This window comes from Leptopilina heterotoma, unplaced genomic scaffold (genome assembly GCF_015476425.1).
Source record: "Leptopilina heterotoma isolate Lh14 unplaced genomic scaffold, ASM1547642v1 Lhet_287, whole genome shotgun sequence".
Taxonomy (NCBI): Eukaryota; Metazoa; Arthropoda; class Insecta; order Hymenoptera; family Figitidae; genus Leptopilina; species Leptopilina heterotoma.
Window position 1 is genome coordinate 1,292,143 of NW_025110994.1, and position 26,130 is coordinate 1,318,272.

Consider the following 26,130-nt stretch of genomic DNA (forward strand, 5'->3'; position numbering starts at 1 on the left):
AATAGAAGAAAGAATAATTTAATGATAATTGAAGAAAGAGTAAGTTAATAACATTTAAAGAAATAATAACTTAATAATAATTGAAGAAAGAATAATTTAATAATTGGAGATAAGAATTATTAAAAAAAAACATTAAGGATGAATATGTAAAAAACATTAAGGACTAAATATATGCGTATAAAGTAAATAAAAGATGAAGAAATAGAAAAATAAAGGAAATCATTTAATTCAAAAAGGATTATGAGAGTGAAAAAATAGAACATGATGGTAACGATCGAAGGAGGAGGAAAACAAAGCGACTCGCCGATAAAGTAAGGATAATTAAATTCTCGCTTAGAATACTACGAGTGCTTAATTTTAAGTTTAATCGGTGTCTTGACGGTTCCATATAAGCTGAATCCTAGACCCAGTTTTACGAGTGTAATGGGAAATCTCAACTTAGTGATGAGAAAGCATGAAACCAAAATATATACACCAAACACATAAACTTGTGTTTCTCTCTCGAAAATTAATGGTAATAAAGGCAACAGCAATCAAGGGAAACGAACTCATAACATAAAGAAGAATATATAAAATGTCTGATTATAAAATACATTTATTACCTGAAACAAGATTTTATCTTGCTCTTGAATATTAATTACCAATCGGATTCTATAATACTTAAATATAGAAAGAAAAATACCTCAACTGATATTCTTTTTTCAAACACCTATACTAGTGTACCTATTTCCAAATTTGTCATACTTATTTATACCTCTTAATTTTAATCCAATTTGTATCAATTTTTAAATATAATATACAATTTAATTTTTCATATAATTCGGATGAAAATTAATTTTTCATATTCATATTTCAGACAGTACAAAATTAATTTTCAATATACCCTATATATAATACTTCAGTTGGTGATTTATATAAATCGTAAAATTAAATATCATATTTATTGAATATATACTAAATTAATAAATAGCGAGAGTCTACGTTGTATATCGATCGTCTATATAATTGTAATTACGTTCCTCTCTCTAGCGAAAGGTTAATGAACTATCCAAAGGAAATATTCACATTTTTATTATTACATCGTCTCATAACGAAATTTTTGCGGGCATGGCAACAAGATGAAACTATTTCAGGAATTCACGTTCATTAAATATTAAATTGTGAAAAAAAAAATTTATCAATAATAATATTCCTATCAGTTCACATAGCTGAATAAATGTGAATAAAAAATAAAGCATATTCTCCCCTCGTGAAAATCTGTTCAATATAGAATTTGTACAATTTAGAATATGAAATGAAATTATTTTCTTTCTTTTATATAAAATTTTATTATTATTTTATTATTTGAAATCGATATTCAAATACTTGATACATCAAATAATAAAATCATGGTCTGTTTTTTTGCTCTGAACATCATTTCCATCGGCAATAAATATTTTTCTTATCTAGCTAATAAAAATGTTATCTAAATAGTAAAATTGTGAATTGCTTAAGGTTGAGTTGACTTTTATGTATTGATGATTCTTCTCTAAGTGACATGACATTTTCACTGATTCGATTAATTTTTTAAAATTAATTGTATTTTAAATTTTATAAAATTCAAATAATATAATTATCGGCGTAATTATTAATGTTTCTTAAATTCAAAGAAATTTTTTTAATTATTTAGTCAATTGACTAAATGTCTCTTAAATTCAATCAAATTTTTCAAAGTAAATTGACTAAATGTTTCTTAAATTGAACTAAATTTTTCAATAAATTGACTACACTGAAGGAAATGTATCTGTTTCGAATAATCGATTACTTGTCTATTATCAAATATACATATTAGCTTAGATTAAACAGTTTTTTTTTATTTATTTTATTTAAATTAATAAAATTCTATTTGAACCAACAATTATTATTTCTTCACTGATGATAAAATTATTTTTTTAGTTGATATTATATTATTCTTTCTTCACTTGTTACTAAATCATTCTTTCTTCAGTTATCATTAAATTATTCTGTCTTTAAACATTTTTAACCTATTCTTTCTTCAATTATTACTAAATTGAACTAAAAAAATTGAACTAAAAATTAACTAAATTTACTGAAAATTGAAGAAAGAATAATTTAAAAGAAAGAAGAAAGAATAATTTAATAAAAATTGAAGAAAGAGTATGTTAATTCTCATTGAAGCAAATATAAGTTAATAATTATTGAAGAAAGAGTAATTTAATAATAATTGAAGAAAGTGTAGTTTAATAATAATTGAAAAAACAAAAAGGCTTTCTCATTTTAGCATTGATTGAAGAAAGAGTAATTTAATAATATTTGAAAAAAGAATGATTTAATAATACCTAAAGAAAAAATAAGTAAATAATTATTGAAGAAAGAGTAACTTAATAATGATTGAAGAAAGAATAATTTATTAATAATTGAAGAAAGAATAAGTTAATAGTTATTGAAGAAAGAATAAGTTAATAATTATTGAAGAAAGAATAATTTATTAATAATTAAAGAAAGAATGAGGTAACAATTACTGAAGAAAGAGTAGCTTAATAATTATTGAAGAAAGAAGAAGTTAATAATATTTGAGGCAAGAATAGGTTAACAATAGTTGAAGGAGGAGTAGTTTAACAATAACTGAAGAAAGAATAATTTTGCATTAATTGAAAAAAAGAATAATTTAATAATATTTGAAGAAAAAATAATTGAATGATAATTGAAGAAACAATAACTTAAGAATAATTGAAGAAAGAATAATTGAATAATAATTGAAGAAACAATAACTTAATATAATAATTGAAGAAAGAATAATTTAATAATCATTGAAGAAAGAATAGCTTAATAATGATTGAAGAAAGAAGAAGTTGATAATATTTGAAGCAATAATAGGTTAACAATAGTTGAAGTAAGAGTAGTTTAACAATAACTGAAGAAAAATTAATATACCATTAATATACCAATAATTGAAAAAAAAATAATTTAATGATAATTGAAGAAAGGGTAAGTTAATAATCATTGAAGAAAGTGTACCTTATTAATAATAATTGAAGAATGAAAAACTTAATAATCATTTTAGCCACAATAAGTTAATAATTATTGAAGAAACAATAAGTTAACAATATTTAAGGAAAGGATAGGTTAATAATAGTTGAAGTAACAATAACTGAAGAAAGAATAATTTATTGATAATTGAAGAAAGAGTAAGTTAATAATAATTGAAGAAAGAATAACCTAATAATAACTGAACAAAGAATAATTTAATAATAATTCGAGAAAAGAATTATTAAAAAACAGACATTAAAGAATAAATTTGTAAAAAAAATATTAAGAAATTAATATTCAAATGAAATAGAAAAGGAAATAAAATAATAATTTTCTTTAAAAAACAGATCGTTAATTTATTTATCTATTCGCGGCGGTAGAGGTGAAGGAGGGTTTGAGTGTTGAATACGGGGGTTGAAACCACCCTTGTTGAACGATGACATTGGCGCCATCGCTCGACGACGCCGGGAAAATAGCGTCTCGACGTCTAAACTTCATTTACCATCCACTGTTATTCGTACAGCTTTACCGGAAATTCACGTATGTCGGTAAAGCAATTATCGCGAATGGTAACTTAAGTTCTCCGATTATTTTGATCCAAGAAATTTTATTTCTAATTTTGAATTTTAAAAATTCCATTCATCATTATTTAGGTACTTCTATTTTTATCTTATAAAGACTTTTATGAATTCAGAAAATAAAATATATGTTTGTTTTAAATATTTAGTAATTATTAATTAGTAATAAAATCAGTAATTAGTCATTATTAATAAGTACTAAAATCAGTTATTAGTAATTATTAATTAGTAATTATTAATTAGTAATTATTGATTAGTAATAAAATTAGGAATTAGTAATTATTAATTATTAATAAAATCAGTAATTATTAATTAGTAATTGGTAATTATTAATTACTAATTAAAAATTACAAATTTTATAATAGTGACTAATAGTGTCAATATAATAATAAATCTAGTTCATTTTCAATTCTATTAAAGAAGTGTTTTGTGTAAAATTCATCAAGTTTTATAAACTTTGGGTTCTTGAAACCCTTTTTCTATTTTTTTTTTATTTCTCATTCGCGCTCTCTCTCTCAATATTCCCGATCAGTTCCCATATGCCACTAGTGTACCCCTATTGAAGTTTCCCCATTCAACGCTAATCCTGTGAAATCCGGCTCATTAAATCGCCTCGGATATTCGAGAGGTGGTTCTCTCTGCACGCGCACCAAGTATCAAAGAGAGACTGTGGCTTGGCACTCGGAAAGTGATACAAGCGGGTCGAATCATTAACAAACCTCCCCGTCAAATAGATATAGATGTCTGCACAGTCAAATCACTATTATCGCAATCAAATTTCCAGAATCTAACCACAAACGTTACTGAATAGAGATTCCGGATCACACTATATATACATATATACATATATATTATTAACGGATTATTTCAAATCAAATTTTCCTTTATCATAGCTACCTTCAATCGCGGTGCCTCTCAATTATACCCAATTGCTTTCATCTTTCTCTCTGCTTATTAATTAAAACTAATTCTAATCTGAAATAGGTATAGAAAAAATAAAATCTTTACACTAAGAAGTAAGTTTGTCTTTTCTGTGATTGTAAGCTTATATTTAAATAGATGTAAATATTCACTATTCTCCAGAAAAGAGGAACGAGACAATTTTCGCATAAAATTTCATTTTTTTTTCTCTTATTAAACTTGTCTTTTGTATAATCTACCGTAACCAAAAATTTTTTTTTTACATGATACAAACTTCAAAGGGAAAAAGTCGATTGTAAATTGTTCCCCTTCAGTTATTTTGCTTCTTTTGTATAACTTTCAAAATATTTAAGAGGAAGAGATACCAAAAGATTTGCCCCCGCGTCTTCAAAGAAATTCCGTATAACTATACATCTAAATTCTCTCGCTAAAGAATAACACAATTCACCAATTAATTCCTCCGCATAAAAATTATTTAACCCCGACAAAGTGAAATTAATTTTTATAACATTTCTTTTAACTGAGAATAGAAATAAAAATAGAATCTGTAATAGTTTCTAAAAACTAAAAATACTCTCTAACTATGAATTAGTAAAAATGTTTACTAATTTGAATTAGTGATTGACTTTTTGTTCTTGAATTAGTAAATTTTACTAATAAATAGTAATTTCTACTAATTCATTGGTAAAATTTACTAATTTAAATCGAACAGTCAGTCACTAATTTAAATTAGTAAACCTTTTTTACTAATTCATATTTAGAGAGTATTTTTAGATTTTAGAAACTATTAGCAGATTCTATTTTTATTTCTATTTATTAGTAAAATTTACTAATTCAAAACCAAAAGTCAGTCACTAATTCGAATTAGTAAACATTGTTACTAATTCAAATTTAGAGAGTAGATGCATTTAAATTTTAAATACAGAAATCTAAAAATAAAATTACAGCTAAAGAAAGAAATCTAAAAATATTGTTTCCAAAAAAAAATCTAAAAATAGAAATTTTGATACTAAAATATTTTTTCAATTAATGTAGTAATCATTTTAAAGTGTGTATGGAATTTGGAGAATTATTGTAAATGTAAAATAACAAGTCTTTAAAGAAAATTATTTCTCGAGCGCAATTGGATTGTTTTATTGCCCGCTCCATTGCAAAAGGTAATTTAAAGGAATGAAATAGCGCGAACAACACACAAGCCAAGACTAATTGACCAACCATAATTAACCGAGTGACAGACGCGAGAGACAGTTCATTGCCAGCAAATCTAAACTGACTTTATATTAGCAGGCAGAGTCCCGAGTTTTACTCATTCCATCAAAGGATCAAAGGCATTCGAGCATGGTTAGAATTTTCTCTATGGCTACCATTCGCCGACCCTCATTTTTTTTCTTCCTTTTTTTTTGTACACTCTGATCTTTTACCTCAATTATTACTGAAAAAAACAAGAACGAAAACAAAACGTTTGTTTAAAAACAAATTCAATTTCCTCTTTATCACAAAGGAAATACTTTTTTTCAAACAAAAATAAATACAAATACAAATACAGAAAAATATATTTTATAGAAAAATATATTTTATAGCGAAAATATATTTTTATCATATTTTTAAAGTTTGCATCAATCGCACAGATAATGAAATGGGGTATTCAATTTTTCGTTGAACAATTCGAGGTATTTGATTAAATGGAATACGTGATTATTTTTTCCCCTTTTTTTCATGAAATACAAAACTTTGAACGATGGGGAAACGAATAGTCGGAAAAATATATATTTCAATCGGTAAATTTTTTTCGTCGAGTAAGGCGAGACTATATCATTCTATCGTATTTTGTTATTTGGATTTAAAATTTTAGATCTATTTTTAGTGTTAACATAAATGATTCAAGTACAGGGTTGTCACAGGTCAGGGAAATCAGGGAAATGTCAGGAATTTTTATTAAAAGTACTGGAAATAATTTAATTTGTATAGAATTCATAAGAAAACTCTGAATTTTTTGTGTCTTCCTTCTTTTTTCTTTGCCTTGTAAACTATGAAACTACCACGAATTCTAATACAAACCCTTGAAAAAATTTTTTCTAATTCTGACTAGAATACATTTTTTAATATTATTTTTTAATTATTTCAAAAATTTTAATGCAATTATCTTGATAAATAACGAAATTATTTACAAAAATTCAATTATTTTTAGGAATTTAAAAAAATTTCTTCACAAAATTCAATTATTTTCATAAACTTAAAAGAATTCTTGTCAAAAATTTCAATTATTTTCAAAAGAAATAAAATTCTTCTTCGAAATTCAATTACGTTCAATAATTTTTTAAAATTCTCGTTAAAAATTTAATTATCTTTATAAATAATAAAATTCTTCTCTAAAATTCAATTATTTTCAGAAATTTTAAAGAATTCTCGTCAAAAATTTTAATTATTATTTTCAAAAGTAATAAAATTCTTCTTTGAAATTCAATTACTTTAAAAAATTTTTTAAATTCTCGTCAAAATTTCAATTATCTATAAAAATAATAAGTCTTCTCGAAAATTCAATTATTTTCAAAAATTTAAAAGAATTCAATTATTTTTAAAAATAATAAAATTCTTCTCTAAGATTCAATTATTTTCAAAAATTTAATTGAATTCGCAGAAATTCAATTGCGTTCAAAAATTTTAAAGAATTCTCGTCAAAATTTCAATTATTTTCCAAAGCAAAAAAATTCTTCTCTGAAATTCAATTATTTTCAAAAATTTTAATAAAATTCTTGTCAAAATTTCAATTACTTTCAAAATTAATAAAATTCTTCTTGAAAATTCAATTATTTTCAAAAATTTAAAAAAATTCTCGTCAAAATTTCAATTATTTTCAAAAGCAATAAAATTCTTCTCTGAAATTCAATTATTTTCAAAAATTTTAATAAAAGTCTTGTCAAAATTTAATAAATAAATAAATAAATAATTTATTTTTGTATTTAAATAATTGAATTCTCTTAGAATTTTCTAATAAAAATTGATTTAAAAATGAATAATTTCAGTTAAAAATTTAGATAAGAATTTTTCGTACTTTTAACTAATAATTTCGCGTAGAATTAATTTTATTTTATTATTAATTTAGTGGGTTTTCATTAATTTTTATAAAAACATAAAAAAATCGATTACTCCGAGTCGAAGACTCGGAGTGATCGATTTCTTCATGTTTTATAATAATATATTCTTATAAGTAATTGAATTTTAAAAAGTTTAAATTTTGAATCTTTTGAAGAATTTTAATTTCTATGGAAAAATAACAATGATTAAATATTTATTTAAAAAAAAAGTTGTTGATGTTTTCGAATAATTTTATTTTTGAAGAAATTTGTCAATAAATGCAATAGAAATTTTTTTGAGTATCTAATAATTTTTAGAGTGAATCAGAATATTCTTTAGGATCACGAAAAAAGTAAAAATCATTTAGGAAAAAGTCTGGAAATTAGGGAAAAATCAAGGAAAGAACAAAATTAATTTTTTTTTTTTTGCAACCATGAAGTAGAAATTTGAAATTATTATTGTAATCTCTCTGGCAATAACGATCTCGAAGAAAATATATAGAGTACTGCTATATATACTCTTTATGGAAATCGGTTGCACGTATGGGAAGTTAAAGTAGAGAAGAGCTTGCGAATCCAACTGAATTCATTTCCCAAATGTTATTTTCAAACTTGCATTGAATTCCCTCCCTTGTTATTGTTTGCCACGCAATTTCCATTTAGGAAAATTGCGAATATCATTTGTAAATTAAGATTAGAGGTACATACATACAGAATAATAATATTTAGCGAAAAAAAAATCCAATAAATAAAATTTTTATCAGTGGCAAAAAAAGTGTATAAAATATTTATATTTTATAGTTTATACTTAAAAAAAAAGAGTAGAAAGCAAAACAAGTGCCTGTATTTTCAAGTCTATGTTTAATATTGAAATTCTTTCAACAATTTTTCTATTTTCTGTTCACAACTTGAGAATATGAAATTTGAAATGAAAATATTCAAATAAAAAATAAAATATAAATTTTAATAAATAGACAATAAAATAGAATTTTAATAAATAGAAAATAAAATAAAATTTTAATAAATATAGAATAAAATAAAATTTTAATAAATTGAAAATAAAATAAAATTTTAATAAATTTAAAATAAAATAAAATTTTAATAAATTTAAAATTCTATAATAAATACTTATCTTTACTTATGAAATACTTTAAACTATTAGATCCTTTAAATATTAAAAGCAAAATTTATTCTTATGAAAAAGTGCTATATTGCAAGAATTGCGGATAAAAATTTACAAAAATTCTTTAAAAGTCAGTTACATATTCAAAATAATAAAAAAAAGGGGAGAGGATCGATATTTGAGTACGCTCTTTCTAACTCGTTTTTTTTTCATTTTTTCACGAGTTGTAGTCTCGAAAATTAATTAATCTCGCGGGAGAAAACTTCTCCTTTTTCCCCTACAAATGAGAAGAACAGAAATCTCTTGCCTTTTTTTTCCACTCTTGATGAAAATATATTCATTGGATAGATTCCATAAGTCTCGGGAATATAACTCGAAATTGTCGATTTCACTCTCATATACTGAAAAAAAAATCCTACCTCGCGAATTCTAATCAGTGTATCAAATTAAAATTTCTACATATACTTCTACATTAGACATTAAAAAAATTCATTAATTATTTGCAAGAAATAATAATATTTTATATTATATAATATTAATTTAATATTAAAATTAAACTAGAATAATTCGAACGATATTCAATATGCCGTTTATTGCGACAAACAAATATTTGTTTTATTGTCATTGATTCGATAAAATTTTTTTTCTCAGTGTGCAAAACTCTTCTGTACTAATCCGAATATTCGGATCAAAAGATATACATTAAGAAAAGTGCATTTTTTCCTCGTGCAGCTCTCACAGTAAATCTCTTTGAAATTTGCGCCTTTTCCAACTCATGTGGAATTTACTAAAGACAATAATTCACTTAAAATGGTATCCCGGCAATAGATAATATCATGCCGTATGTAGTAACAACATTGGGCTTTACTTTGCCATGGAACACGATGCTAAATGCTGTCTAATGAACGCGTACAGATATACGGGTAGGACTTTGATACAAAGGATTCTACATGCTTTATAAAGCTCACGCTACTCAGTATTTGCACTATGGTTCTCTGAATTTTCAGAATATATATGTGAGTTCTAATGAACCTTTGGTCTTGACGAGTGCATCACCATACGGAATACTTTTCCCAGCTGAGCGACGCAATGTTTCAACTCTTTGATTAATTAAAACTCGACTTTCAAGAACATCGATTTATAGTAAAAAAAAAAAAAAAAAACAGAAAAATCCTTCAGTTCTTATTATCAATGATATGTGAATGTGGTTTCATTATCATTAAAAATGAATGGTTGTGATTTCTCAAAAGAAAAATCAATCACTAACAGAAGGGAATGATTATATAACAGGAAAAATAATTTCAGCACATAAAGGAATATCATTATCCGTAACTAATTACGAAAAGATAAAAAAAAATGGAAACATACAATTCGAGAGTATTTGAAATTGGAAAAAGTTTAATATTGAAAGTTTTCTAGTGGGATTTTTAAAGATGTATATATATATATCTGTGTGTGAGAGATGCGATTTAAGAAGAAGGAGAATAAGAAGTTTCGTGAAAATATTGCAATATTTTTCCACAGTTATTCTGCAAACTGCAAGTTCAAAATAAGTTTAGGACTATTCGAAAAAATTTTATTTTAAAGACATATATGACATATCATTTCTCTAACTTTACTTGTTGAATTCTCATCTCATCGGTCTCATCTTTACAAAAAGTAATACATGAATATTTATTGGAAACTAAATATTATAAAAATTCAATTATTTTCATAAATAATAAAATTTCCAAAGGCATTCAATTAATTTAGAATAGCATTTTCAAAAAAATATTTTAAAAAATCAATTATTTAACAAAATTTTTATGCAATTTTTCACAATTCAATTAATTTCACTAATAATAACATTTTTCATGAAAAATTCAATAATTCAATTATTTTTAAAAATAATAAAACTCATCAAAAAAATTCAATTATTTATAATAGGGGAATGTAGTCAAGGTTGGCCTACTGTCTAGGTAGGCCACTCGCGTTTTTTTGTCAAGTTCACTAGCGCCACCTACGCGCATTTTTGTCGAAGCTTGTCTTAGTGAAACCTAACTTTTTGTTCAATTACATTTTCGGAAAATCGAAAATTGTGTTTTCTGTGACGTCGGTACAAAAAAAGCTCAAAAAAAGTTTTGTGCATAATGTGAAAAACCATTAATAAAAGATAAAAAACAAATTGAATCGTCAAGGCAAGTATGCAGAAAATTTGTGGGACTCATGGTTGAAAGGAAAACAAAGTAAAAAATCGAATCCCGAAACGTATTTCTTTATGGTTACAACAATTCGGTAATGTTACTTACTGTCAAGGTCGGCCACTATGTGTTTAAAATGCGCAAAGTTGAGGACGAGCTACTTCATTTGCAAAAACTGCAATTCTGTATAACTCATAATATAATTGATCATCTTATTAATATTTTTATTTAATTTTATTAATATTTTAGTGCAAAACTTTTTTTTATTTATATTTATTTTTTTATATTGTTTATTGTTATTATTTTGTTATTTCATTAAGTTACAAACTGTAAACAATAAAGAATCAATTTTCCGTAACTCCAAACATGTTATTTTAGTTTTTAACGATTAATGCCCTTTGAATTTTAAACATGGCCGACCTTGACTGTAATGGCCAACCTGGACTACAAATTTTTTTTTTTTTAAATCTTTATAACTTTTTCATTTTTAAACCTGTCAATTTACTTTGTACAGAAAAAATGTTCCTATTAAACAGGACTTTCCAACCATATACTTCAATTGTCCAAATTCATTTTTAAAAAAAAGTTATAAACAAAAGTCAAAAAGGTGGCCGACCTAGACTATGTTCCCCTACTATTTTAAATTAATTAATCGAAAAATTCGATTATTTGCACAAATAAAGTTTTTCACAAGAATTCATTTATTTAAAATAAAATTTTCATAATCATTTATTATATTTTGAAAAAATCCATCATTTAAAACAATGTTTATAAAATTCTTATAAAGAATTCCATTTTTTTTTGAAAATTGTAATAAAATTCTTAGCAACTATTCAATTATTTTCATAAATAATAAAATTCATTGCAGGATTGCAATTATTTTTTATACAATTTTACTGGAATTGGACAAAAAATGTTTTAAAAAACTCTTAAAAATTTAATTTCAATTCCTCGAAAAAATCAATTATTTAAAAAAATTAAATTGTTCGAAAGAAATAAATTTTATTTAAATGCAATTTTAATTAAATTTTTTGAAATAATTCAATTATTCTTTTAGATTTTAATAAAATTCTTCCCAGGAGTTCAATTATTATTTACATATAAATAATTGTTCGAAAGAATTCAATTATTGTCGATAAATAACAAAATTATTCCCCAAAATTCAATTATTTTGAGTCATTTTAATAAAATTCTTTGTAAAATTCAATTATTTTCATAAATAACAATATTCATCACAAAAATTCAATTATTTTTAAAAGTAATAAATTTCGTCTTGGAAATTCAATATTTTGGAAAATTCTAATAAAGTCGTTCGCAAGAATTCAATTATTATCATAATTAATAAAACTGATCGAAGAATTTTAATTATTTTTAATACTAATTAATTGATCAAAAATTCAATTATCAGAAATACAAATTTTCACAACAATTTAATTATTTAAAATAAAATTTTCATAATATTTATTAAATTGCGAAAAAATTAATTATTTAAAACAATGTTTATAAAATTCTTATGAAGAATACAATTATTTTCAAAAATAACAAAATTTTTCAGAGAAATTCAATTATTTTTAAACATTTTAATAAAATTTTTCGCAATAATTTAATTATTTTCATAAATAATAAAATTTTTCCTAGGAATTCAATTATTTTTGAAAATTTTAATAAAATTCTTTGTAACTATTTAATTATTTTCATAAATAATATAATTAATCGCAGAATTTTAATTATTTTTAATTTAATTTTACAGGAATTGCTCAAAAAATGTAATTATTCTAAAAAATTTAATTTCAATTCCTTGAGAAATAAATTGTTTTTTTTTAATTTCTTTGAAAGAATTCAATTATTTACAAAAATATTACAATTTTTCACAGGAATTCAATTATTTTCAAAAAATTTAATAAAATCGTTCAAAATAAATTAATAAATCAATTATTTTGAAATAACTCAATTATTATTTTTTTAGTTTTTAATAAAATTCGACTTAGGAGTTTAATTATTTACATAAATAATTCTTCAAAAGAATTTAATTATTGTCAATAAATAACAAAATTATTCCCGAAAATTCAATTATTTTGAGGCATTTTAATAAAATTCTTTGTATAATTAAATTATGTTCGTAAATAATAATATTCATTACAAGAATTCAATTATTTTAAATGCTGCTTAAATTAAACCTTTTTTGAAATAATTCAATTATTCTTTTAGATTTTAATAAAATTCTTCGCAAAAATTCAATTATTTACATAAATAATTCTTCGGAAGAATTCAATTATTTCCATAAATAACAAACTTATTTCCGAAAATTCAATTATTTTCATAAATAACAATATTCATGACAAGAATTCAATTATTTTTAAAAACTTTAATAGTATTCTTTGTAAAATTTAATTATTTTTAAAAACTTTTCGCAATTCAACGATTTTCAATACCTATACTATTTTCATAAAATTTTCTAGCAGAATTCAATTATTTAAAAATTTTTTTTGTAATAATCTTCGTAAAAAGTCAATTATTTTCATGAATAATTAAAATTTTCCAGGAATTCAATTATTTAAATTAGAATTTGTTCAAAATTAGTCGAATAGCAAGAATTATATTATTTTTATAAATATATTTTAATTCTTTTCATGAATAATAAAATTTGTTGTAGGAATTCAATGTACTAGCAGGATAAGAAAGAAGCAAATATTTTTTTGATGAAAATTAGGAAATAGTCAGGAAAATAAAATATAGAATGTAATTTCTGTCAGTTTTGTGATGTATCTAAAACTTGTTTTTTTGGTCATCAAGATTAATTTTTCTATAGCTACTTTTTTACTATTTTTTTTTTATTTTCAAAGCTACTTTTTGCTACTTTTTTAAAATTAATTATCGAGTGCGAAGTCTGATATTCTGATCAAATCAGTTATTATTAAAAATTTCTTATTTTAATTTCAAATTAAATTCATTCTAAAAATTCGTTTCTGGAAATTGACTATTTTTTTTCATGTTTCAGATGGAGAATCAGCGGTCGGTAAGTCATTTTTTTAATTATAAAAAATAGTCTAGTGTTCAACCCCCTGGGTGACGAGAAGTAAAACACAATTTTTCCATTTCTTCAGAAAAGAAAAATAAATATATAAACAATTCGTCTCATTCTCACTGCCATTTAGTTTTTTTTATACAATTACATTCTATAATAATGTAAATATAAACTTTTCCCAGTAGTCAGTATATTGAAGGTCAGAAAATTAATTTTTGAAAAATATTAATCTCATCCATTATACTTTGAAACTGTATAGTAATATATATAAACAGGGAATTTAAACTTAAATCCTAAAGCGCAGAACAATTTTGAACTATATACACGTATAACTATATAGTTCTTTGAATCCGAATTAAAGCGACTTTTGACAGAGCGAAGGTTGGTCATCGCTTCCATGTCGACAGTGGCGAGGCGAAGTGACCAATGCCTCGTGCTTTAGAAACTTTAATCAGTCGGGACCGAAGTAATCCTCTGTACTTAATGGGGCTGTCCTCTACATGACCGCGATACAAGTTGAAACTCACGTTAAAACCAACGTTTGCTGAAACGTTGTGCAACTCTGAAGGGAGGAGATAAAGCGACAATGGTCCTTAAGGATTAAACAGAACCGTAGTTGTAAAAAGAAATTAGTTCTCTAGTCTAATCATTATGTTTTTTTTTGCCCCTCCCTTTCGTGTATCATTTGTCCGAATAATAAAAATCATCGTTCGGTTCATTGACTTTCTAGTATGGTTATATACCAGGGCTCGATTCAGTGAAAGTATTTAAAAATAAATTTACGGACTTTACTGACCAAAAAGTATTCTTTTAAGTAGGGGCCTCAAGGTGGCCACCCATTTTTTGAACGACTGTAATTCCTAAACGGTATTATATAACAATTAATAATATATGCCCTGAAATTGTATCTCCTTAGCTAACTAAAAATAGCTGAAATTTTGCTTTACAAAAAAGTGTCCCCAAGGTGGCCACCATTCAAATATTCACTGGAAAATTAAAAAAATAGTTGCAGAAATCAATTTAAGGTAATTTTATTTGAAATTACTCTCCAATTTTTAATTTTCGTATCTCACTCCGAAATATATGGTGGATTTAGAATTGAAAAATTGTATTTGAATAAAATTTTTTGTAGTTTTTTACGTGACGAGAGTATAAATAAAAAGTGTAGCAATCAAATATGTTTTCTACTTGTGTGCGAGTGGAATTTTTACATGTGCGTTTGTATACAAATATATTGTACCAGGGAATTTTTTATTCCATTGAAATTGAACAAGATTAATAGGACCTTAACCTCGGGGGATTTAAGGTTCAAGAGAACACGCGTCTGACCCGAGATTCAAAGACACTGCGACTTTAAGGGCGTTTGAGACAACCGTCATTATACCTTGTCTCTTTGACAAATCTCATCTTATTCCATTTGACTAAGCTTTTTTCTTCTACTAAACAAAGTGATTCTCTACTAAAAAAAAAAAATATTTCTTTGCCGAAAAAATGTTTTTACTGAATATTGTTTTTTTTTTTATTTAAACAATATTTTTTTTATTGAAAAAATTTATTTTCTTATTAAAGAAATTGATTTACAAAAATTATTCCCATGAATATAATAAAGAAGAAGAAGAAGAAAAAAAGAAGTTTCCAGTGATTGCAAAAATTCAATTATTTTCAAAATTAGGTACCTAATAAAATTATTCTCCGTAATTACAATTATTTTCAAAAATTTTTAATAAAATTCTTGTCAAAATTTCAATTATTATCAAAAATTTTCCTCAATTCAACGATTTTCAATATCTACTATTTTAATAAAATTTACTCAAAGAATTCAAATTTAAAAAAAAAAATTTGATAAAATTCAATTATTTTCTTAAAATAATAAAAATTTCACAAGAATTCAATTATTTACAAATATTTCATAAATTTCTCCGCAACAATTCAATTATATTCATAAATAATATAAAATTTTAACAGTGGTTAAATTATTTCGTAAATAGTGAAATTCTTTTTAGGAATCCAATTATTTTCATTAATAATTAAATTTTCACAGGAATTTAATTATTTTCAAACACAATTTTTATAAAATTTTTCGAAATAAATCAATTATTTAAAATGATTTTTATAAAATTCTTCCCTAAAATTCAATTATTTAAAAAAAAATTAATAAAGTTGGTGATGAAATTCGTTGCAAAAATTGAATTATTTTTAATTTCAGCAAAATTTAAATTATTTTTTCATTATATTATCAATATCTACTATTTCAATAAAATTTTCTAAAAGAATTCAATTATTTTAAAAAAATTTATTAAAATTCTACGCAAAACAGTTAATTATTATCATAAAATAATATAAATTTCAAAGGAATACCATTATTTATAAATTTTTTATAAATTTTTTTCGCAATAATTAAATTATTTTCATAAATAATAAAAATTTTACAGAAATTAAATTATTTTCGTAAATGATAAAATTCTTTTTAGGAATTAAATTATTTTAATAAATAAATAAAACTCATTGCAGAATTTCAATTATTTTTAATACAATTTTAATCGAATTTCTCGAAAAATGCAATTATTCTTAAAAATTTTATTAAAATTCGTCCAAAGAATACTATTAAAATTTTTGAACGATTTTATTAGAATTTTTAAAAATAATTGAATTTTTAAGAAGAAATTTATTACTTTTAAAAATAATTGAATTCTTGTGATTAATATTGTTATTTATGAAAATAATTGAATTTTGCAAAGAATTTTATTAAAATTTTCAAAAATAATTGAATTCTTGAGGAGAATTTTATTATTTCTGAAAACAATTTAATTATTGCGAAAAATTTTTTTAAAATTTTTGAAAATAATTGAATTTTATTACTTTTAAAAATAATTTAATTCTTGTGATGAATATTGTTATTTATGAAAATAATTGAATTTTGCAAAGAATTTTATTAAAATTTTTAAAAATAATTGAATTCTTGAGGAGAATTTTATTATTTATGAAAACAATTTAATTATTGCGAAAAATTGAATTAAAATTTTTTAAAATAATTGAATTTTGCAAAGAATTTTATTAAAATTTTTAAAAATAATTGAATTCTTGAGGAGAATTTTATTATTTATGAAAACAATTTAATTATTGCGAAAAATTGAATTAAAATTTTTGAAAATAATTGAATTTTATTACTTTTAAAAATAATTGAATTTTATTACTTTTAAAAATAATTGAATTCTTGTGATGAATATTGTTATTTATAAAAATAATTGACTTCCTCCGAATTATTTTATTATTCAATTGTAATAAAATTTCTCGAAAAATGTAATTATTTAAAAAAAAATTTATTAAAATTTGTCCAAAGTATTCGTTTATTTAAAAATTTGTTGATAAAATTTTTCATGAGAATTCAATTTTAAGAAACATTAAATTATTGAATAAATTATTTATTTTTCTATTTAAATAATTGAATTCTAGTAGAATTTTCTAACAAAAATTGATTTAAAAATGAATTTCAACTAAAATTTTAAATAATAATTAAATATTAAAAGCAATATAACGTGAATTTTAAAAAGTAATTGAATTTTAAAATTAATTTTTTTGAAAAAGTTTAATTGTAATTTTTTTAAAAAAATTGTTTGAAGTTTTTTATTTTCTAATAATTGAAGAATTTACGAAGAATTGAAATTTCGTCAATCTGAATATTGTAAACAAATGAATTTGAAAATTATCGAAGATCTTTTTCGAAAATTATTAAAAATAATTTATTGAAAGAAGAATTTTAGTTAAAAACTTTTGAAAATAATAATTGAATTGAAAATGATGAAAATAATTTTGTAGAAGTTACAGTAACAATATTCTTATAATAAAATAAATAAAAATAAATGAAAATAAATAATAAAATAAATAAATAAAATTCCTATATAAAATAATGATTTTATCACTCGGTCATCTTTAATTATTATAAAAGATGAAGAAATCAATTTCTTCATGTTTTATAGTTATGAAAAATTTTAATTTATCGTTTTAAGTATAAGTGTCCTCTTATTTGACTTGGCCTGGTTATATTTTTGTCAATAATAATTGGTCCGTGATTTTTAATTTCTTTTTAAATAGTAAAATTATTTTCTTACCTTTCTTTATTGTTGTTGGGAGTGGGCATTGGCGTTGGAACTCTCGGCGGTGGGACGGGAATGGCTTTTCGTCTTCCAGCATTTGGATTTTGATGGACTGTCGGTGTGACTCGTCCTGTAGGAGCAATTCGTCCCGCAGTTCGAGGACGTTCCGTTCGCACGTCCATCGCAAATCTAAAACAAATAAAATCCAGGTTTAATCAAATTAATGGCAATCAAGTGCAAATAAATTACTCCAATCAGTCTGATTGACAATTACTCTAAATATACAAGAATTTCCAGAATTTTGTTCCACTTCATTTTGAAAGTAGCTCCTAATTAAGGAGAAATCCTTGTAAATTTTCTTTCTTTCAAAATTAGTGTTACTTTCATTATCATATTTTTACATTTTTCATTTGTCACAACAAATTTATCATTTGCTGTTCATTAGAATCGTTTCTAATATGTAATTCAAATTGTAATGCAAAAAAGTTTACAAGTCACCGATAGGGAAGAATAATTATTCAAAAAAGAAAAAGAGTTGTAAATGAGTAGTCGAATAGGAAACATCGTCGTATATAAGTTAAGGAAAAAATAATTTGTAATATAATAATTTAAATATGATTTATCTGGGTATTTTTCTTTGCGCGTGTGTTGCAACCTTGGGACAAAGTTTACAGGTAGGTTAACAAAGATTTTAGCGAGAAAAAAAAATATACTTTATTAAATGAAAATAAGGGGACTTCAAGGGATTTGAATTTCAGTTTAAATTTAACATTTAATTTTTTTAATGTAATAGAAAGGAAAAATTTTTAAATTTCTATAATACTCTTTCTCATGTGATGAGAATACAAAAATTATAATTTTAAAATAAAAAATTAAAATAAAATAAAATTAAATTATATTAAAATACATGTTTAGATTACAGATATATTAAACGGAAATAATGCAGATTCTAATGAGACCACAATGTTTACCACCGATGCTTTACTAAACAATTCCATTGGATCTAGTTTTGTAACTGCACTAAATAACAAAACAATTTCTGCAGCCAATGTTTTGCTGAATAGTACCAATAGAAGTACCACATCTAATAGTGCAACAACTCCTCTGATCAATGCTTTGTTGAATAATATCATTCCAACTATTAACAATGCTGCATCTAATGGCACAATTACATCTAATGTTGCCATTCCGAATTTCTCTACTGCAACTCATGATATACGTTCTATCAATAAAACTGACATTAACGCTAAAAATGGATTCAATAATGGCTTGAATTCTACACCTCTCTTGAATGTCTTGAAAATATTCAGTGCTTTTCAAATAGTAAAATCAATTTTTAAAGTCCTACCACTATTCATGTGGGGTTTATTATTACTGGAACTGTTTCGTAAAGCTATATTTGGATTTTTCTTCTGAGCCTCATTGATTTAAAGTATTTTTTAAGAATATTACAGTCAGAAAGATACAACAACAGATGTTACTATAAGTTTGGATCTTTATCTTTCATTATTATTCATGTTCTTATTATGAGTCAATTAAAATAATTCAAGAAAATTTTTTTAAATTAAATAAAAAATTAATTAAAATTAAAATGAGTCAAGAAAGTGACTCATTTCTGAGACAAAAATGAATCTGGTTCATTTTTAACTGTAGCAAAAATAATGCCAGGCGAATAAAAATTATATCCGTTCTTGTAACTTTTTTCCGCAACTAAATAAAAACACAACTTCTCATAATCTAATCCTTATAGAATAATTAAATAAAAAAGCAAAGTACTTGTAATTTTCTAAAATTTTATAGTAGTTTTTCGCAAGAAATTCAATTATTTTCAAAAATTTTTGGCAAAATTTCAATTATCTTTATAAATAATAAAAGTCTTCTGTAAAATTCAATTATTTTCAAAAGTTTTAATAGAATTCTTGTTAAAATTTCAATTACTTTTAAAAGAAACAAAATTCTTCTTCGAAATTCAATTATTTTCAAAAAATTAAAAGAATTCTCGTCAAAATTTCAATTATTTTTAAAAATAATAAAATTCTTCTCTGAAATTCAATTATTTTCAAAAATTTAAAAGAATTCTCGTCAAAATTTCAATTATTTTCAAAAGTAATAAAATTCTTCTTCAAAATTCAATTTTCTAAATCTCTAAAATTCAATTATTTTCAAAAATTTTAATAAAATTTTTGCCAAAATTTCAATTATTTTCAAAAGTAATAAAAGACTTCTGTGAAATTCAATTAATTTCAAAAACTTTAATAGAATTCTTGTCAAAATTTCAATTATTTTTATGAATAATAAAATTCTTATCCGAAATTCAATTATTTTCAAAAATTTAAAAGAATTCCTGTCAAAATTTCAAATATTTTCAAAAGTAATAAAATTCTTTTGCAAAATTCAATTATTTCCAAAAATTTTAATAAAATTCTTTTTGAAATTTCAATAATTTTCAAAAATCTTCGAAGATATTCAATTAAAAAAAATTAAATTCTTCTTCTAAATTCAATTATTTTCAAAAATTTAAAAGAATTTTTGTCAAAATTTCAATTATTTTCAAAAGTAATAAAATTTTTCTTCAAAATTCAATTTTCTGAATCTCTGAAATTTAATTATTTTCAAAAATTTTAATAAAATTCTTGCCAAAATTTCAATTATTTTCAAAAGTAATAAAAGACTTCTGTGAAATTCAATTATTTTCAAAAATTTTAATAGAATTCTTGTCAAAATTTCAATTATTTTTATGAATAATAAAATTCTTCTCTGAAATTCAATTATTTTCAAAAATTTTAATAGAATTCTTGTCAAAATTTCAATTATTTTCAAAAGTAATAAAATTCTTTTTCAAAATTCAATTATTTTCAAAAATTTTAATAAAATTCTTTTTGAAATTTCAATTATTTTCAAAAGTAATAACATTCTTCGCAGATATTCAGTTAAAAAAAATTAAATTCTTCTTCTAAATTCAATTATTTTCAAAAATTTAAAAGAATTCTCGTCAAAATTTCAATTATATTCAAAAGTAATAAAATTCTTCTTCAAAATTCAATTTTCTGAATCTCTGAAATTCAATTATTTTCAAAAATTTTAATAAAATTTTTGCCAAAATTTCAATTATTTTCAAAAGTAATAAAAGACTTCTGTAAAATTCAATTATTTTCAAAAATTTAATAGAATTCTTGTCAAAATTTCAATTATTTTTATGAATAATAAAATTCTTCTCTGAAATTCAATTATTTTCAAAAATTTTAAAGAATTCCTGACAAAATTTCATTTATTTTCAAAAGTAATAAAATTCTTCTTCAAAATTCAATTATTTTTAAAAATTTTAATAAAATTCTTTTTGAAATTTCACTTATTTTCAAAAGTAATAACATTCTTCGCAGATATTCAATTAAAAAAATTAAATTCTTCTTCTAAATTCAATTATTTTCAAAAATTTAAAAGAATTCTCGTCAAAATTTCAATTATCTTCAAAAGTAATAAAATTCTTCTTCAAAATTCAATTATTTCCAAAAATCTTAAAGTTTACTCGGCAAAATTTTAATTATTTTTATGAATAATAAAATTCTTCTCTGAAATTCAATTATTTTCAAAAATTTAAAAGAATTCTTCTCAAAATTTCAATTATTTTCAAAAGTAATAAAATTCTTCTTCAAAATTTAATTATTTTCAAAAATTTTAATAAAATTCTTTTTGAAATTTTAATTATTTTCAAAAGTAATAACATTCTTCGCAGATATACAATTGAAAAAAATAAAATTCTTCTTCGAAATTTAATTATTTTCAAAAATTTAAAAGAATTCTTGTTAAAATTTCAATTATTTTATATATAACAAAATTTTTCTCTAAAATTCAATTATTTCCAAAAATCTTAAAGTTTACTCGGCAAAATTTTAATTATTTTTATGAATAATAAAATTCTTCTCTGAAATTCAATTATTTTCAAAAATTTAATGAATTCTTGTCAAAATTTTAATTATTTTTTAAAATTATAAAATTCTTCTCTGAAGTTCAATTATTTTAAAAAATTTAAAAGAATTCTTGTCAAAATTTTAATTATTTTCGAATGTAATAAAACTCTTCTTTAAAATTCAATTACGTTAAAAAATTTTTAAAAATTCTTGTCAAAATTTCAATTATTTTCAAAAATAATAAAATTCTTCTTCGAAATTCAATTATTTTCAAAAATTTAATAGAACTCTACTCAAATTTTCAATTATCTTTAAAATTAATAAAATTCTTCTCCAAAATTCAATTATTTTTAAAAATTTTAATAAAATTCCTGTCAAAATTTCCATTATCTTCAAAAATAATAAAATTCCTCTCTAAAATTTAATTATCCATTTTTGTAATTATTTTCCGCAACTAAATAAAAACACAACTTTTCATAATCTAATCCTTACAGAATAATTAAATAAAAAAGCAGAGTATATACTTGTAATTTGCATATATTCTTTTTGTAACGTCATTGAAAAAAAAAATGTGCTTCGTTTTATTTTAAGAAAGCAATCCTCAATCTAAAGGTAGTCTCTGCTCCTATGCCTCACTGTCTAGAGCGAACAGGTAAATTGCAAAGTGCTGGCGTTATAGTCAGAGACATAAAAGTGCCATTTCACTTTCTTTCTCTTTCTGCTTCGCACTCTTTCAAAAAAAAGCCGCCACATCAAGCGAATGAGTGAAAAAATAGCAAGGGAACAAGAAACAGAAACGAATGCTGCAGCCAGTTGTACTAGTAGTAGCAGCAGCAGCAGCAGCAGTAGTAGTAGTAGTAGTTGTATCAGAAAACATAAAACGACGGCAACTCGTAAAGTCATATTATACAAAAAGCTCCGAGTTTTTCATTTTCACTGTATATGCATCTCTCCTACCATAAAATATCACGTTTAGTCAACATTCATTTAACCGAAGTAATAAAATTCTTTAAATAAATTAAATAAATAAATAAATTTAATAAAATTTAAATAAATCATTAGCTTAGTATAATTTAATAATAAGTTAATTATTATATAATAAATCTAAATATAAAATATAATAAATATATTATAGGGCCCCTTACCCTATAATAATATTGTAATAATAAATTTTTTTGGTGCTATTTTTATCGTTTTCTAATTTGCTATTAACCGTCTTGCTCAGTTGACCCAAAAAAGGAAATTCGGTACCCGAAATAAAAAATTAAAAAAAGACGCTAAAACATTTAAAAACGCTAGATTTGGGATATAATTTAGCATCGGCTGAGGGTTAAGTGGTAAAACATGCAAAAAGCCGAATATCAAATGAATTTAAAAAGAATTTAGCTTAAAGTTAATTTCCATATGATAAGGAACCGTTGTTCCTTCTTTTTTTTTTTAGCTTAAATTCCAAGAAAGTGAAAATATGTCTTTTGATTTTCGCTATTCGCCAACCGGAAACGATAACATAAACGCAATGTGCGCCACGTGCTACGTGAGCCTCAAACGGAGAATATATATCTACGGTTCGATATTTAAACCAGTTTTACGGTGTGTGTATATATATGTTTGTATCATATACACGAACGTGACTCTGGAAAGTTTCCTGCAGAGTGCTTTTCGGATTTTATCATCATATGAAAGACATCATACCAAAAGATTGATTTATTTTTTTTAGTTTATCTGTAATTTCCTTTCAATTTTTCTTATACTTTAAAACGATTCAATTATTTTCGCAAATTTTTCGTAATTCAATGATTCTTAATATCTACTATTTTAATAAAGAATTTCCCAAAAGAATTGAATGATTTAAAAAATATGTTTATAAAATTCTACGCAAGCATTTAATTATTTTCATAAATAAGAAAATTTTCACAGGAATTCAATTATTTAAAACAGAATTTTCCTAATATTTTTCGAAAAAAAAATCAATTATTTAAATAGATTTTTATAAAATTCTTCGCAAGAATTCAATTATTTTCATAAATAATAAAATTCTTCCCAGGAATTCAATTATTTTTAAAAGTAATAAATTTCTTCTTAGAAAGAATTCAATTATTTTCATAAATAATATACAATTTCCAAAGAAATTCAATTATTTAAAACACAATTTTCATAAATTTTTTTGAAAAAAATCAATTATTTAAAAGAATTTTTATAAAATTCTTCACGGGAATTCAATTCAATTCTTCGACAATTTTTTTTTTAATTCTTGTCAAAACTTCAATTATTTAAAAAAAAAACAAAATTCTTCTCTGAAATTCAATTTATTATTTTCAAAGATTGTAATAAAATTCTAGTCAAAGCTTCCATTATCTTCAAAAGTGATAAAATTCTTCTCTAAAATTCAATTATTTAAAATATTTTTTAAATAATTCTTGTTAAAATTTCACTTATTTTCAAAAGTAATAAAAAATTTTCCCATAAATTAAATAACATTCAAAAATTTAAAACAATTCTTGTCAAACTTTTAATTATTTTCAAAAGAAATAAAATTTTTCTCTAAAATTCAATTATTTTCAAAGATTTTAATAATTTTCTTGGCAAAAGTTCAATTATTTTTAAAAATAATAAAATTCTTCTTTGAAATTCAATTAATTTAAAAAATTTAAAAGAACTCTGGTCAAATTTTCAATTATCTTTATAAACAAGAAAATTCTTCTCTGAAAATTCAATTATTTTAAAAAAATGTTAATAAAATTCTGGGCAAAATTTCCATTCTCTTCAAAAATATTTAAATTCTTCTCTAAAATTCAATTAATTTCAAAAATTTTAATAAAACTTTTGTTAAAATTTCATTTATATTTAAAAATAATAAAATTCTTCTTCGAAATTCAATTATTTTCAAAAATTTAAAAGAACTCTGTTCAAATTTTTAATTATCTTTATAAACAAGAAAATTCTTCTCTGAAAATTCAATTATTTTAAAAAAATGTTAATAAAATTCTGGGCAAAATTTCCATTATGTTCAAAAATATTTAAATTCTTCTCTAAAATTCAATTTATTTCAAAAATTTTAATAAAACTTTTGTTAAAATTTCATTTATATTTAAAAATAATATAATTCTTTTTCGAAATTCAATTATTTTAAAAAATTTAAAAGAACTCTGGTCAAATTTTCAATTAGATATTGGAAATTAATCAAATTCTTCTCCAAAATTTAATTATTTTCAAAAATTTTAATCAAATTCTTTCCAAAATTTCCATTATCTTCAAAAATTATAAAATTCCTCTCTAAAATTAAATTATTTCAAAAATTCTTGTTAAAATTTCATTTATTTTTAAAAGTAATACAATTTTTTCCAGAAATTAAATAAAATTCGAAAATTAAAAATTATTCTTGTCAAATTTTTAATTATTTTCATAAACAATAAAACTCATCGCTGAAATTCAATTATTTTTTTATACAGTTTTAATCGAATAAAATATTATTATTGAATTTAAAAAAAATTATTTTCGTAGATGAAAATTCTTTTTTGAGGATTGAGGAACGATCTCTTCTGCTCTCGACTGAATTTGAGGTCTCGAGTATATAATTAAATTTTAACACAGTTTTCTTGAAAGTATCAAGTTGACACGAAAGTGGTTCAAATTGATGTCAAAAAAATTGGATCAATTTTTTGTTTGATTTTGGTATTAATTCGTTGAAAATTGATACTTTTCAAGTTAACAGTGAAATAATAAGATCAAAATTGATAGTCTATATATTTTCCAAGAAGGAACGAATTTGTTTTGGTCAAATAATTTAAAATTGAAATTTATTTACAAATAGATTAAAAATACAACTATTGGAGACATTTGACAAGACGCCCGAAGGATGGAGACATACGAACGTCGTATAATCTAAAAAAAAGAAAAACAAAATATCGCTCGACAAAAGAAAGTTTTGAAAGAAGAAAAATTAATATTCCCGCGTGTGGTAAAGCGCTTATATGCACACATGACAATCTCGGACAATGCAACTAAACGGAAGAAACATTGCGAGCAAGAAAAAGTAGAAGAGAAAAAAGAGAGAGAAAGAGTGAGGAAAAACGAGAAAAATTGAAAGTCGGTGGCAAGTTGTTGATGGTTGGGTATCATTCATCGCGTCGGACGACCTGATGAAGAAACCTTCAGCTTGAGCTTCAGCGCGCAAACTAAATGGATAGAAGGATTCGT

At 22.7% G+C, this 26,130-nt stretch overlaps 2 protein-coding genes across 4 annotated transcripts in view; one reads left to right on the forward strand and one right to left on the reverse strand.

Moving 5' to 3' along the window:
- LOC122504292 overlaps positions 1 to 26,130 on the reverse strand; it is a 616,579-nt gene that overhangs the window by 487,407 nt on the left and 103,042 nt on the right. For all 3 annotated transcript variants that reach the window (XR_006301822.1, XM_043615335.1, XM_043615336.1), the window contains exon 2: positions 18,041 to 18,214. Coding sequence is in view for 2 of the 3 variants with exons in the window: in XM_043615335.1 (XP_043471270.1) it covers positions 18,041 to 18,207 (167 nt within the window). In the remaining variant the exon portion in view is untranslated. The remainder of the gene's footprint in view (positions 1 to 18,040; positions 18,215 to 26,130) is intronic.
- Positions 18,564 to 19,760, forward strand: LOC122504300. The gene is made up of 2 exons (XM_043615355.1): positions 18,564 to 18,699; positions 18,941 to 19,760. The coding sequence occupies exons 1-2, from the start codon at positions 18,640 to 18,642 to the stop codon at positions 19,439 to 19,441; spliced, it is 561 nt and encodes a 186-aa protein (XP_043471290.1). The 5' UTR covers positions 18,564 to 18,639; the 3' UTR covers positions 19,442 to 19,760.